This window comes from Mustela lutreola, chromosome 9 (assembly GCF_030435805.1).
Source record: "Mustela lutreola isolate mMusLut2 chromosome 9, mMusLut2.pri, whole genome shotgun sequence".
NCBI classification, from domain to species: domain Eukaryota; kingdom Metazoa; phylum Chordata; class Mammalia; order Carnivora; family Mustelidae; genus Mustela; species Mustela lutreola.
In genome coordinates, this window is record NC_081298.1 from 107022703 (window position 1) to 107037849 (window position 15147).

Genomic DNA, 15147 nt, shown 5'->3' on the forward strand with positions numbered 1-15147 from the left:
GACCAATGGTAGTAACCCTATAATGGTAGGACAAGTATGCCATTCTCAGTGGTTCCTGATCCAGGAACCGTAGATACAGCAGGACATCGGCCCATAATCTGAGCAGACGGGGCAAGTTGCTGGCGTTCTGTGGCGGACATTGCCATTGTGCGTGGCAATCATTGTCGCTAATCCCATTGAAGGAAGGTTTTCTAAAGTCTGCGGAAGTAGAAATTCTTTGGCCCTTACCACCAGTATGCAAGGAAGGGTGCAGGGTAACCATGGCTATGGGTGTTTTCCCCTCTCCCAAGCCCAGTAAAGGGGAGACCTTGAAAGTCTTCTGGCTGAAAGGAGAGCTGCGGATTGGATCAACCGATGCTGATCAAAGACTACAGGTGTTTGGCTGAGACTCAGAGCCCAGGGGAGGTAGGAACGCAGGGAGGGGGAAGTGATGGGGAAGGCTGCGTTCTAAATCCCGCCTGAACATAGCAAAAATTCTTGGGGTTTTGCCCATTTAAAACTGAAGGAGAAAGACAACTTTTCCTATTTTATGTACTGACTGATGCCATGATGGGGAATTGAGGTGTCTCATAAATCAGTCCTGGGAAAGTGGTTGCTCTGTGCCTTGGTTTCCCAGAACAGCAAGGAGGAACAATGGGTTTTTCTCATAAGATCAGTAAGACAATCATTTCACTCGGACATAAGATTACTTTTTTTAAAACAGGAGGAGACAGACATGAATGGGGTCAACTGAGAATGTTCATGCCAGTCCCTGTTCCTCTGCTCACCCCTCATCCCCAGAAATAATCTTATTTACATAATGCTTTTGTTTTATTTTTATTTTTTTTAAAGTGTTTTTTAAAGATTTTTATTTATTTATTTATTTGTCAGAGAGAGAGAAGCGAGAGTGAGCACAGGCAGACAGAGTGGAAGGCAGAGTCAGAGGGAGAAGCAGGCTCCCTGCGGAGCAAGGAGCCTGATGTGGGACTCGATCCCAGGACGCTGGGATCATGACCTGAGCCGAAGGCAGCTGCTTAACCAACTGAGCCACCCAGGCGTCCCTTGTTTTATTTTTAAATCAAAGATTGAGTTAAGGTGGGAAGAAGAATGTACAAAAGGCAGCCTGAGAGGATGGGGAGGGTTAGATGCTCAAGGACAGCTGCTCTGAAGACTGGCCTTTGAGAAGAAACCTGGCAAGATCTGGGGCATTAAGCTTTTGCCCCAGAAGGGACAACTGTAAAGACCCTAAAACAGAAGCGTCTGGAATGTCTGAGGAGTTCCAAGCAGTGAATGGCTAGAGCCAAGTAAAAGGGGAAGGTGGGGAGAGTGGAGGGAGCTTAGCTCTTGCCGGGCCACAGAGTTTGCTAGAGTTTGTTGGAGTTTACTAGTCATAGAAGTTCCGAAAAGGTTCTAAGCAGGAAAGCAGGATAATCATTATCTATTGTTTAAAAGATGACTCCCGCTGCCAAGTAAAGAATGAGCTCAGAACAGCAGGGGTGAAGGCAATGGGAACAGCAGGGAGCCAGGGGCTGAGGCCAGGAGGCCAGTTAGGAGGCTGCTGTGCCTTCTGGGCACAGACCGGGTACCACAGGTGAACCGGTGTGAGGTCATGGGCTGGAAACCAGTTTTGAATACGAGAGCCGGTTCTTGTTCCAGGCTTGGATGTGGGCTGTGAGGCAAACAGAGGAAGCAAAAGAAGACTTGGTGGGTGTTCAGTACACTTATGCACTGACTGACCCGTGAACCGGAGCCCCTGAAGATGTGCCTTCCCCTGTCCAGTAAGACTTCGTCCACTCCCGGCGGCCAGCTGCTTGCCGTGCTTCGTAAGCTGTGCGGCCCTTCTGGAATATGCAGCTAATAATACACCCCCCTCCGAGGCCACTGGACAAACAAGTGGATAATACGGCCCTCAGACTTTCTGAGGAGAGACAAGAGGAAGCTCTGGGAGTGGATGCTGAGGCCCTTCTGGAGGCTCTCGTGGGCGAGCACACAGATGCAATAGGAAATAGATGCATTAGTCCTCTCGAGGGGGGGCCCGTGAAGCGGGGGTTTTGCAGAGGAGAAGGCTAAGGCCCCGGGAGTGTGTGTTTCTGGCCCCGGTCACACAATGCCTGTGGGTCGGCCCAGGAAAGGAGAATTGGAGGAGGCCAGCTGCAGAATGGAGTCAGTTGGTTTCATCCTTGGAGATGAGAAGGAAGAAGATCCTCTTGCTTGTGAATGCCCCCTTCCTGACGCCTGCGTGGAGCAGAAGGATCCCGGAGGCTGTGCTTTGCTTAATGCATATCAGGAGGGTAAACCGGGGAGGAGAAAACCCCACCACTTGACCACAGGTGCTGCAGCTGCTTCTGTCAGTCCAGAGGCTCCCCTGCTTTGAGGAACAGCTTGGTCCTTGTCTTCTAGCACACGCCACAGGACGGCGAAGGAGGGCAGGGCTGACAGACTCTCAGGCAGGACGGGGGGAACTGTAGGCGGCTCTTCCCGAAGGTTAAGCTGCGCTATTTCCCTCTGGGGGGGAATTGAGCGGGGTGACCGGCAGTCTGGTGGGAGAAAGCAGGTTGACCCTGTGCATTACCACCCCTGCACTCACCCCCCACCTCTGCTCTAGCCTGCTTGTGGCTACACACTTGCTAAAGGTGCGGATGGTTCTGAATCCTCTGGATATTTTCAGTGCCCAGCATGGGGCCTGGTGCCCAAAGGGATTTGCTGAGTCTCTGTCCGAGGTTCCAAACCAGCGTCTCCAACATCTGGCTTCTCTGGGCAGCTTCAGAGCCCAAGATCTGGCTGGGCCTCTGACCTAGCTGCCGGCTTCCTTCCCACTGCGAAACTTTTTCCCCAGATGGGAAAAAAACCAACCTCAGGGAGCATCCAGAGGAAATACCTCGAGGGAACATCACTGAGGGGGGCAGGAGCCTGGCTTCTAAGCCCCCAAATCTGCAATCAACAAGTGTGGCCTTGGGTGAGTTGCTTAACCACTCTGTGCCTCTCCTTTCTCATCTTCAAAATGGGGAGACAATAGAGCAGTGTAAGGGCAGGTGGGTCCTGACATCGGGCGACTTGATTTTGAATCTCCGTTCCACCACTTGTCTGCAGTGGCTACTTAGATTTTTGGCCATGGCCCAGTTCTACAAACTGTGTGAAGGGTGAAATGGATAATAACAGTGTCTACTTGGGGGCGCCCGGCTGGCTCAGTCGGGAGAGCGTGTGACTTTTGATCTCAGGGTCATGAGTTTGGGCCCCATACGGGGGATAGACTTAGAATAAAAAACAAAAACAAAACAGTGTCTACCTCATAGAGTTGTTGTGTTAAGATACCTGTTTTATACTTTATATCTTTATATACTTTAGGACAAATCCCGGCACCTAGTAAGTGAGTTATTATTATTATAATGTTTGCCTTTTTTAAAATAATAAAAGGCTGCTCTCCAGGCCTCCCGGGGTTTTGGTGAGGATCCCCTGACATCTTGAATAAAAAAGCAGGGAGGAATTCGTTAGGTAGCTGGTCTTTTTGACCTTTTTTGTTTTCAAATCTGACAGGAAATTCCTTCCTTCTCCAGCCTTGCCCGCCACCCAGCCACGCGCCCCAGCTGACTGCTTTCCATGACAAAAGGCAAGGCCATGTTGGCAACCGGTTCTCTGCCCCAGAAACCAGCAAATCCCTGCCTCAGGTAAACCACTGGGAGTTTCTTCTTCATTAACAATCTCAGGGTTTTGCTACTACAGCAGCGGGGGGTGGGGGGTGGGGAGGGGTGGCGGGTGGGGACCAGTTAGATGCTGCACACTTAGCCTCTTCCAAGTTTTGGGTGGTTGCAGGGAAGAGGAGCACAGTTTCAGTGACATTCCTCATGGCCCGACCTTGACCCAGTTTGCCCTGGGACTTGACAGTGCCCTGGGAGCTGGAGAAGTTGGGGTGCATAGGCTCATAGTTCTCGAAGCCTCTGGGTGCCCCCTTTCCTAGTAAATTTAAGAATGGGATAAAAAGGGGGGCACCTAGGTGCCTCAATGGGTGAAGTGTCCAGCTCTTGATCTTAGCTCAGGTCTTGATCTCAGGTCTGTGAGTTCAAGCCCCGCCTTGGGCTTTGTGCTGGGTGTGGAGCCTACTTTAAAAAAAAAAAGGGGGCGGGGGATAAAGGTTCTCAAAGTACTTAGAAGGAAACCTAAATCTGGTGTCTTGGTTTTTAATTCTTCTCTGCCCCGTCTTATTCTGGAAGGTACGTGAGATTCCAGGCAGCTTGGAAAGCACATGCTTTCAGTTATACGTGTGCCCAAAGGGCCTCGGCCTGGGCTGCAGCTCGCCAGCAGCCCCGGGGTCCCCTGACCAACCCAGAGAATGAAGGACAGTCCTGTAGATCCCACATCTTTCCTCTGTACTGTCCCGAACAACAGGAAGTGAAATCTAACTGAGATCCAGAATTTCTGACCTGGTTCCCAGGCAGAATGTGTCACAGATGCAGGAAATCGGTGCCAGTTGGGGGGGCGCTGGTGCAGACTTTGACCTGGAAACATCACCCGCACAGGCAGCTTCATCCCTCTGCCCTATGCCTCAGTCCCATGCCCAGCAGGAGGCAACTCCATGATGGGAGACTGGTCTGGGAGTGGAGACGCGGGAGCCACCCCGGCTGGTTCAGAGGGAGATTGGAGGGGATTCTTCTTTTTGTCTTTGTTCTCATAAACACCGCTGTTCTGGCATTTAGTGTCAAACACTCAGATATAGATATTTCCAAACACAAGTCACTCAAGTTCTTTTTACGTGTCTTTCTTTCCAAGAAATCATATGCCTGTCTCCCTCTTCCTCCTATCCCGTCGACCCCTGCTGAAAAAATATCCCAGGTAGTTTATTGACCCCTAGTACTCCAGCCTAGGAGAGTTAGTAGAAATGGAAGCCAAGAAGAAAGCTACTGTAAGAATCGATGATCAGCAACGCAAATATTCAAGTAAATCTACCTCCAATGTGACAGGGCAAACCGGTGGGTCTGTTTTGAGAAATGCCTCAGGTCCCAGGCTGCTCCTGCTCAAGACTGATTTTCTTGAGGGCAAAAGGCATCCCAGAGGACAGAAACTGTCCTATACCAGAGACCCGGTGGCCCAATTCATTCATGGCTCAACAATGCCCTGAATGAGTTAGGGAGCAGGTTTCCTCATTGGCAAATTGTAGGTGTCAGTCTAGATCAGGGGTTCTCCAGCAGGGTTGATTTTGCCCCACCCCTCCTCATCAGAGGACATTTGTCAATGTCTGAAGATACTTCTGGTTGTCTCGTGTGGCCCCAGCCAGGAGGAGAGGGGGTGCTTTGAGGATCAAACAGGTAGAGACCAGAGACGCTGAAATGTCCTGATGCACAGAATAACCTCTTCAACCCATTACCCACCCCACAAATACCACATGCCGAGGCCAAGAAGCCCTGGTCTAGAAACCACAGCTTTCAGGTTTCCTCTAGAAGGAGCCCAGTTCAAAAGTTTCCTATTTCCTTGGAAATAATGGGCTACCTGTGGCCCTCAAGGGGGCCACCGCACCCAAGGCTGCAGAGCCCCACCTGTGGATCGCTGCCAGGTGGTGAGACCTCACAGCAGCATTTCATTCTGGAAGAGATTGTCTGTGCACTTAGTTTGATCGAAGACAGAACTGTTACTCTGCTAAAAATCAAACTGCTCATCGGCCTACACACTATCCCCAAGGAGTAACTGTTTGGTTCCAACCTTTCAGATGTGAGCAGGTGGGACAAATCCGACAAAAAACCGTTTGCTTTCACTCTCAACAAAATCCCTGTCATGGCTTCAGTGCCAGGCCCCTCACACCTCTCTTCCTTTAGGAGAAGCTGAAGACAGAAAAACAAATCCCTAAAAGTGGCCAGAAATCATCCCACTTAGAGTTTATTTCATGTGATTGTCAGCATGCAGTGTACTTTCTTGGGGAAAAAAAAGTTCTGTCCCAGTTCACATTATAAATTAATTTACAAATATAGAATTGTGTTAGAAGCAATATTTATAAAAGTCCATACGATTTTTCACAAAGAAAAATATCCACAGAAATTGGTTTTTGTACACACAATCTGGGGGTAGGTAGTCTCTTTGGTTGTCTTTCTCTGTAATATTTAAAAAGTAATGGTGATGTTATTTATACCTCGATAAACTGTTTAAAAAATAATTTTCTGTATTGTGTATTTCAAAAGAAAAATTTAAGAATAATGCTGTGAGTCTCAGAAAAGAATACACAGGGAAAAGTTGAGGTTTTTTTTTTTACAATGTACGTGTGGTCCTTTTCCTAAAAAAAAAAAAAAAAAAAATTAAATCCCCAAACCAACAATGTTCCTATCAAAGACCCAACAACATGGTACAAAGGCAATTCAGGACATTCTATTCATCTTAATGGAGGCTGTTCCAATAAATCAACAATCATCCCCATTTTAATTAGCACCTCTTAGATAAGTTCAAACAATGGCTGAGCTCTGACTGGGCCCTGGGAGGGTGACCATGAACACCATTCAAATGAAGATACCTCTTGAGAAGTAAAAGGGAGTGCCAAAAATAAATTATATTGATAATTTTTGACAACAAATGTTTTATTAAGAAACTATAAAAATTCCACTTAAAAAACTATTTTTAATAAAATTCTAGTATTTTGTTTTAAAAAATGAGAAATCCAAGACACATGCTAAAAGGGCTAGGATATCAAGTTAATGAGGACCATGGTCACCCTGGACCTCAGGCACATGGCAGAAGGCAGAGGTGGTGCCTATCCTTGCTGCTCAGCGATACTTACTTCAACCAGAAATCTTTGGTCAAATGAGACCTAGTTCATTCCTACCCCTAGACGCTATGTCTGCCTATGCACAATGGCACCTTCTTTTTTTTTAGAACCAGAACAGACCTTCTAGCACTAGCTCTAGAGCCAGACTGCCTGGACCGGATCCGGCTCCACAACTTATTATCTGTGTGACCTTGGGGGAGTCACCTGACATCTGAATGTGAGGGGTAGTAACCATACCTAGCTCCCAAGGTTGTTGTGAGGATTAAATGACCTAATACAACCTCGAGTGTCCGTCTGAAACAGCGCTGGGCACTCACGGTTCTCGGGGGCAGCTTCCCGGCTATTAGTTAGTATCTACCGGGGCCCAGGCACGGAGCAGAAGCAGAGGTGACACAGGAGCTGGATGGAGCTCAGATGACCTGCACTGCGGTAGGACCCAGCACAGGATTTCAACTTTAATTCGTGGCCAAAAACTGCAAATGGAGGTTTCCTATAAACATCCAGATATGACTTTTCTAGACAAATGAGGATGCTGCCAGGCAGGAAAATAACAAACGGCCCACAGCAGCCTTTTGCTGGTCCACCAGAGCGCTCCCTTACCTGCTTCAAGGGACCAACTGCTACCTCTTTCCTACTGATCAGCTTCATTCTTTGGCTCTTTGGCCGGCCCTTGGACACATATGAGCTCATAACCCTGCGCTACAGTGACAAACAGAACAGACATGGTCCCTGCCCTCACGCGGGGCTCACAGGCACTGTCCCCAACAGAGTGAGGTGGCTTTCTCTCCAGAGAAACCTGTAAAAGCGCACGGGGCTGCGGGAAGAGTTATCTACTGCTCCCATCGGGCCACAGGAGCACCTGGGCCTCCAGAGGAATGCAGAAGCCCACTTCCTGCCCCATGAAATCTGCATGTCACGAGACCTAGGGTGTGCATATTCAAGTCCGGAGGGTGGCTGTCCCAGGCTGTCCTAGACCTCGGAGCCCTCGCGGGGGTAGATGAGGCTGTTGACCATGCTGAAGTTGTAGAAGGAGCTGCTGAACGGGCTGTTCTGACCCCCGCCGCTGCTGGCGGGGAAGGGGCTGTAGTAGGAGGACCTCTGGCTGCTGCTGCCGTTGCTGGTACCGTTGCTCAGCGGCAAGCTGTCTGGTGGGGCTTCCGGGACGGAGCTGGCGGGGAACGTGCTGCTGGAGGCCAGGGGGCCCCCCTGGATCCCTAGGTGGCGGCCGGTGGGGACTGCCCGCGGGGTGCTCCCACTGCTGCTGACGCTCAGGGTGCTCAGGCTGCTGAAGAAGGTGTTGAGGCAAGGGGCGGAGGAGAGCAGGGACCCTCCTGGGGAGGAGGCAGTACTCTTTGCACCCTCAGGGGACTCTGGGGACTGGGGTGGCCTTAGCAATGCAGGGGGGCTGTCTCCTTCGGGCTTCCCACCCACGCCGGACCCCAGTCCCGAAGAGAGCCCTTCTTCCGATTTTGCGGTCCCTGCTGCCACCGTGGAGGTGCCGCTGGCTTCGGAACGGCGCTTGCGCTTCCGACGGAAGTTCCCATTGTCAAACATTTTCTCACAGTTCGGATCCAGGGTCCAGTAATTCCCTTTCCCTGTGGAGAGGAGAAAGGCACTTAAGTCAGAGAAGCGCCCAGCTCAGGCCCCTGCAGTCAGTCACCTTCAGTTCTGCAAGGAGGAGCACAGACTCTCATAAATGCGGACTGAGATGAAGATTATCCTTTCGGGGAGACCTTGCTCCTCGCCTTCTACAAGAAATCCGGAACAAAGGTGTTCTGGCCATTTCCACCTCCCCCTGGCAGTGTCTGCTACCCAAATCTTAAGACCTAATTCTAGGTCCAAGACACTTTTAATTACCCAACGCCTTCCCCTCCGGATCCATACGCTGTACCCTAGCAAAATCTTGGTGCTGCTTAAATTCGAGCCCACATTTCTTTATTTACAGAAGTAGGCATAAGGATAATGCCCATTTCATAGACTTATGCGAGGGTTAAGTGCTGTCTCCACAGAGAAGCTGGCACACAGCAGTGAAAATCACTATCTGTTATTGTTATTGGCTGAAAGGTACACTATTTGTCCCTGAAACAAACAAAACACACACATTCCACTGGAAAAAGCAACCTCAAGTCATTTATCTTGCCAAATAAAAATTACAAAAGTTACCACTGAGCCATCAGTGGTTTTAACAACTTGGGTAACATTGTTCATGGTACAGGAAGCTCCTGCAGTCTACATGCCCCCCCTCCCCCACCTTGAGCAGCAGAGGCCCTGCATCCCTCACCCTGCAGATCTCAGATCAGAGCCTCAGGTAACGCATGCAGAGCCAGTCTTCTGCTTAAAAAACTTCCCCCACTACCTAGTACAACTGAGGTAAAAAAAGACTTGTCACTTGGAGGATTTTCTCTCTCAGTAACTTTTATCGTTCCCAGTAAATAGGATCTTTGACATGTGAAAGCACTGCTCAGCACTTATCCCATTAAGTGCTTTTACATGGACAACTTCTGCTGCCCCTCACAGCTCTGTGGAGGCAGCACTATCAGTGCCTCCATTTTTCAGATGGTGAAACTGAGGGGCAGATGGGTTAGTAACCTGCAGTATTCCCAGTTGGTAATGGGAATTTAAGGGATTTAAGCAGGCTGACTCTAGACTCAGCATTCTTACCTAGCCACTGTGTTAGGTTGCCTGCACAAACCAGCACACACCCCTCCAAGCCCATTATCTTCATTAACACATTTTTTGCAAATAGTTGCAAAAAGAAAAAATTCTTATTCATACAACTACCATCTAGATGGTAGTACCTGCACCTGATATTGGGCCCCTAAGTCCCAAAGGCTTTGACAAGACACTAGCTAAAGACACCAACTTTTTAGAAAGTCTAAAAGAATATACATGACAATTAATGTGATAATCTCAGGTGATTCAGAGGCCAGACTGGGAAGCTGCACCTTCCAGAACTGTACGTCCTGTCCAATACAGTAACCACTTGCCACACACGGCTGTCGGTCACTTGAAAAGTGTGTAGTCCAAAATGCCAAGTGGAATCAAACACACATAGGATTCTGAATACTTAATACCAAAAAAAAAAGTATCTCAGTAAAAATTTTTATATTTGGTTTATGTTGAAACAGTAGTTTGGGTGAATTAAAAATAGTAAAAATAATTTCATCAGTTGTTTTTTTTTTTTTACCTTTTTAAATGTGGCTACCAGAAAATTTGCCATCACATGTGATTTATACTGTATTTCCATTGGAAAGCTTCCCTCTAGAATACATTGGGGGCAGGGGGTGGGGGGAGGGAACACTCCAGAGCATTTTACACAAACTCCTGGGTCTCTGCAGCATGCAACTGAAACCTTTTCATTTCTCTTTTGCCCATCACACCTGTCCCCTACCTGGTTACCAGAGCCTTCTGAAAACCTCAAGTATAATCGTGTTTCCCTTCTTTTTGGGTCCACCCCACTTCTTCTCAGCTAGAGGAAAACCACTCACAGCACTCCACTGTAACCCAGCCCTTCCCAGCAGAGGGCTTAGCAGCAAATTTGGAGTTTTCATTTTTACATTTGGAAACGGCAAGGCACCGAAACCACAATTTGCAGGACCCCAGCTAAAGCTCTCTGATTCCTCTTGGTCCTCTGTCCCGACGCCTGTTGTCACGACCCCCATAACATTACTCTCAAGGTAGGCTCTTGTTTCATGAAGGACACCGTTGATCACGTCTTAGGAACCTGGGGCAGGAGGAAGGGCATCCAGGGACAGCCTGAAAGGCCTGCTGTTGCTCGGTCTCTCACCACCGCTTCGGTGCAATGGGGTGTGATTCTCAGCTCACCTGAATCCCTTTACAGTTGTCCCTTATCTAAGATCGCACGCGGGTTCTTACTGCTAACCTACCTCCCTGTGACTTGGACCGTCCCTTCAATCGGCATGATGAACACCACCCAGGGGTGGCTTCCCGTCTGAAGATACGGTCTTTTTCCTTCTTCTCTAACTGGCCAGCCTCAGCGCTCGCGCGCGCGTGTGTGAGAACGTGTGTGCGTGGGGGGGGGGGGGGTGTAGGTGTAAGGGGCGAGCTCCACCCCCACCGGCTCCCCGCTCTGAGGACCCTCTGATGGTTCCCTTTGTCTTCCGGCTTGCCCTCACCCCGGCCAGACGAGGTCGGAGGTTCGGGTGGTGGGTCCCCACCCCGGCTCCCATCCCCAGTTAGAGAGGACCCTGCGTGGAGCTTCAAGTCAAGCCCCACGCCAACGCGACCCTTGCCCGCGCGCCGCTGCCCCCCACTCCCCGGCGGGCAGCACTTGTCCGGCGGCCTCACCTGGGTCGTCCTCGTCGCGGGGCACCTTCTTGAAGCAGTCGTTGAGCGACAGGTTGTGGCGGATGGAGTTCTGCCAGCCGGCCTTGCTGCGCTGGTAAAAGGGGAAGCTGTCGGCCACGAACTGGTAGATGTGGCTGAGCGTGAGCTTGCGCTCGGGCGCGCTCTGAATGGCCATGGCGATGAGCGCCGAGTACGAGTAGGGCGGCCGCACCATCTTCATCAGGTCCTCGCGGCTGGCCATGGACAGCCAGCCCAGCTCCCCCGGCGCGGCGGGCCCCGCGGGCGAGGCGGGCGCGGCGGGCGCGGGCTGAGCGAAGGCCCGCTGCGCGCAGCCGAAGGTGCCGGCGGCGGGGGGCGGCTGCAGGAAGGGCCCGGCGGCGCCCCCGGGGGGCGGGGGAGGCGGCGGCGGGGCGCCCAGGTACGCCGCGGCGGCGGCGGCAGCGGCCGCAGCGGGCGGGCCGCCCACGCCCGGCCCGTTGAGCCACAGGTAGGGGTTGGCGGCGGCGGCGGGCGGCGCGGCGTAGTCTGCCAGCCCGTAGGGCGCCCTGGCGGCCGGAGGGGCGCCCTGGGCGGCGGCGGCGGCAGGCGGGGGCAGGCCGGGCTGCGAGTAGACGCCGAAGTTGTCGCCGCAGTAGAGAGCCATGTCGGTGGCCGTCGGCGGGTGCGGCGCGGCGGCGGCGGCGAGAGGCGAGCGGGGCTGGTCTCGCCGCGCGGGCGAGAGCATCCCTTTGGGGGCCCACTCCACGGCCCCGCCTCAGCCCTCGCAGGACGACCGGTGCTCGGGGTGGGGGTGGGGGGGTCGACGGCGGCGCGCGGAGCGCCTGCGGTTCGGCCTCTTATAACCGTCTGCGGCGCGGCTCCTCCCGGGCCGGCCCGGGGCTGGGCGGCGGCCCGCGGGCCGGGGCTCTCCACGCCCCCGCCACGCCCCACCTGCCCGCGCAGCCCGGCAGAGCGCGCCCCAGCCCTCGCGCCGCCCGCTCGCCTCCGGAGCCCCCCCCCCCGCGCCTCCCCCGGAGTCCCCCGCCCCGCCCCCGGAGCCCCTTCTCGGCCGGCGCGGGGAGCCCGGGAGCCCGGGGGAGGCCGGCGCCTCCAGGTTGAAGGCGAAAGGCACCTCATTCCCCGCCGGCGCGTTCTTAGCTCAGGAGAAGAAAGGAAATAACGAATGTTGAAACCCAGAGAAGAGAACCCAAACGGTACAACTGTTTTCCAAAAAGTTCCCCGGAGGAGTTTGGGTGGCCGCGCAGACCACCTGCCTGGCCCCCTGCGGTTTTCTACTCAAGCTTCTGCACCTTTTGTCATTGAGTTACTGGATTCCCGGCCAGTCCCAACAGATCGGCTTCTCGCCGAAAATAATAGAAGCAATTCACAACTCTCTGGGGTATACGGTAGATTTTTTTTTTTACCGGGCATCCTTGGAGTGTCCCCTTCTCCCTCGGGGATTCTGTGACGGGAGGGACTGAAATTGGTTTTTAATTTTTCTAACCTTGTCTCTAAACACATAACTATACGTTCGTTCACATTCGGCAAGTATTTGTTCGTTTTAAGTCCGGTTTGTGCAGTCCTTTGGTGTGATTTGTTTTCTTCAAAAACAGAAGGGCGTGTGTTTTCAGAGACATTTAAATAAGTGGGTTCGAAATTAGCATTTTAAAGCCAACTGTAATTTAAACTGTGCCAGAAGCGCTCATTTACAAAAATGGTCTCAACGAATTATGGCATAGGACTTGCTTTCTACTTTTCTAAGTTTTGAAATGCGGATCCTCCCTGGAAAAACCAGCGAAACAGGTAAAATACTGTGGCGACCCCACGTGCCCCGCAATCGTTATTTATTCTCTCCGTATAATAATAAGAAAATTGTTTCTCTTACAGTTTAAAATTATTCCTAAATGTGATCTTAACAGGTGACAAGTCTGAGAATTTCACTTAAGCGGGAAGAGAGGAGGGGAAAGCGCTTTTCTGTTTGCCAACTGCAGGCGGAGAGTTAATATTTACTAATTCGGAAATCCACCCCCCCACTCCGCATTTATTTTCGTGTTATAAATTCAGTAATGTACTTTACAGGAAACTATTATCTTCTATTATCCCGTTCCTTAAAAAATGACATCCAGAGATATTTAACTAGTAAATCGTGATACCTAAAATGCAAACCACGGTTCAAATGTAAATATTTTTCTTATCATTTCTGGAACCAGAAAAGAATTATTCTCACCTCAAAATTTAGGGCGCTGTTTCTTTCAATCTCTTGGCAAATGCTATAGAATGGAATAGTGTTTGTTTAAGGGTCTAAATTTTCTTTGTGTAGTTAAGCACAGTATTGTGGATTTTTTTCCTTCCTTCCCAAATAGTCTCAAACAAGGTGGTTTTGTGACTTCTCTTGGGAAGTTAATAATGATGACAACTATAACCCATGAAATTTGAAAGCAATTTTTAAATAAGTTATAATGCCCCAATTTAACATTTGTTCTTAAGTTTAAAGGTCTAACTATAAAAGAGAAAGTCCAAAAGAAAAGCTAGGAACCGAGATGGCAATAAATTAGAAAACATTTGGGACCATCTCCCCTTTCCTAACTGATGTCCTTAACGCCTATCACACCTTCCATTATTTTTTAACAAATTGCTTGTGTATACATACTTTGCAGTTTTTCAGGATTGTTGTTTTGTTGTTTGTCTAATTCTTAACCCAGTAGCTCCAAATTATTCTGAGTAAGAGGCCATGATTGCAGATTATTGTTTCTTGCTTTGATTAAAGGTTCCAACTACTAGTTATTTTTGTGCCTTAACTACAGTATTATCTTTAGCGGACTTTAGTTTTACTTAAAAATGACAGAGCCACCTAGCGGCTCTTTGCCTCTGTTACAGCAGACATCTAGCAGGGATTTGTAAGGTGGACACCCCCTCTAGGGTTTGAAAGTTTTACTTTTCTGTTTTCAATCACATCTTAATTAGATAAGCTTAAAACTATTATTGGTCAATAGCCTGGGGCTTTTCAATGTCAAAGTTAAAATAATTTTTTTTTTTTAAAGGAAAATGTTGAAAGTTACAAGCTGTTAGGAATGGGACAGCCAGGAAATTTCTGGTTCTACTCTTCAACTTTATTCTTTTTTTTTTTTTTTTAAGATTTTATTTATTTGTCAGAGAGAGCGAGCGAGAGTGAGCACAGGCAGACAGAGTGGAAGGCAGAGTCAGAGGGAGAAGCAGGCTCCCTGCGGAGCAAGGAGCCCGATTTGGGACTCGATCCCAGGACGCTGGGATCATGACCTGAGCCGAAGGCAGCTGCTTAACCAACTGAGCCACCCAGGTGTCCCAAAGTTAAAATAATTTTTAATCCCTATTTTTTAAAAAAGGATTTATTTATTTGAGAGAGTGGGGGAGGGGCAGGGGAGAGGGAGAATCTCAAGCAGTTGCCCACTGAGTGAGAATCCCACTCCGGATTCAATCCCATGACCCATGAGATCATGACCTGAGCCGAAACCAGGAGTTGGAGGCTTAACCAACTGAGCCACCCACATGCCCCAATCCCAATTTTTTTAATTAAATTTTAAACATTTGGTGTACTTAAAAAAAAAAAATCAACAGGATAAAAAATGTGCTTGAAATGCAAGCTCCCCATAATAAGACTTTGTCACATTGCCTTTTCACAAAAAGATGAGTCAAGGCTATTGATTAATGCTTCTATGCCAATGTGAAATAGAGAGGCTATCACATGTTTCCATCGCTGGCAAATAAAACACTTGGGGAAAATATGATAAGAGGTAAACTCTGTTGCCAGTGGAGATGAAAAAGGAAACAGAGGAGGTGAGCAAAGGACTCAAGAAAACTCAAATTGTAACTAGAGAATATGGTTTTGGGAATCATGGAGCGGGGATAATACTACCACATAAGCCAAAATATAGAAGATTTATTAGTGCATTTATTATTTTGGGGATTTAAGAAAGGATGTTGAGGGACATCTGGGTGGCTCAGTCAGTTAAGTGTCTGCCTTCAGTTCAGGTCATGATTTTAGGATCCTGGGATTGAGCCCCACATCATAGGGCTCCCTGAGGCCTTCTCAAATGGAGGCTGCACTCCCCCTCCCACACTTCCTTCCTGGGGGCCCAGGGGGTGTTTAGTCCCTGCTCTCA

At 49.9% G+C, this 15147-nt stretch overlaps 1 protein-coding gene across 1 annotated transcript; it reads right to left on the reverse strand.

The window, feature by feature from the left end:
• Positions 1–5856: 5856 nt before the first annotated feature.
• On the reverse strand, positions 5857–11797 carry FOXI3 (forkhead box I3). The gene is made up of 2 exons (XM_059134047.1): positions 11030–11797; positions 5857–8316 (listed from the first exon to the last, which is right to left on the reverse strand). The coding sequence occupies exons 1-2, from the start codon at positions 11751–11753 to the stop codon at positions 7691–7693; spliced, it is 1350 nt and encodes a 449-aa protein (XP_058990030.1). The 5' UTR covers positions 11754–11797; the 3' UTR covers positions 5857–7690.
• Positions 11798–15147: the final 3350 nt, after the last annotated feature.

What these genes read in the sequence shown, in the direction of transcription:
- FOXI3 (XM_059134047.1), bottom strand. Translation starts at nt 11,753, where the DNA reads ATGCTCTCGCCCGCGCGGCGAGACCAGCCCCGCTCGCCTCTCGCCGCC. An exon ending in CCGCGACGAGGACGACCCAG is followed by an intron (nt 8,317 to 11,029) that starts GTGAGGCCGCCG and finishes TCCTCTCCACAG; the next exon opens with GGAAAGGGAATTACTGGACC.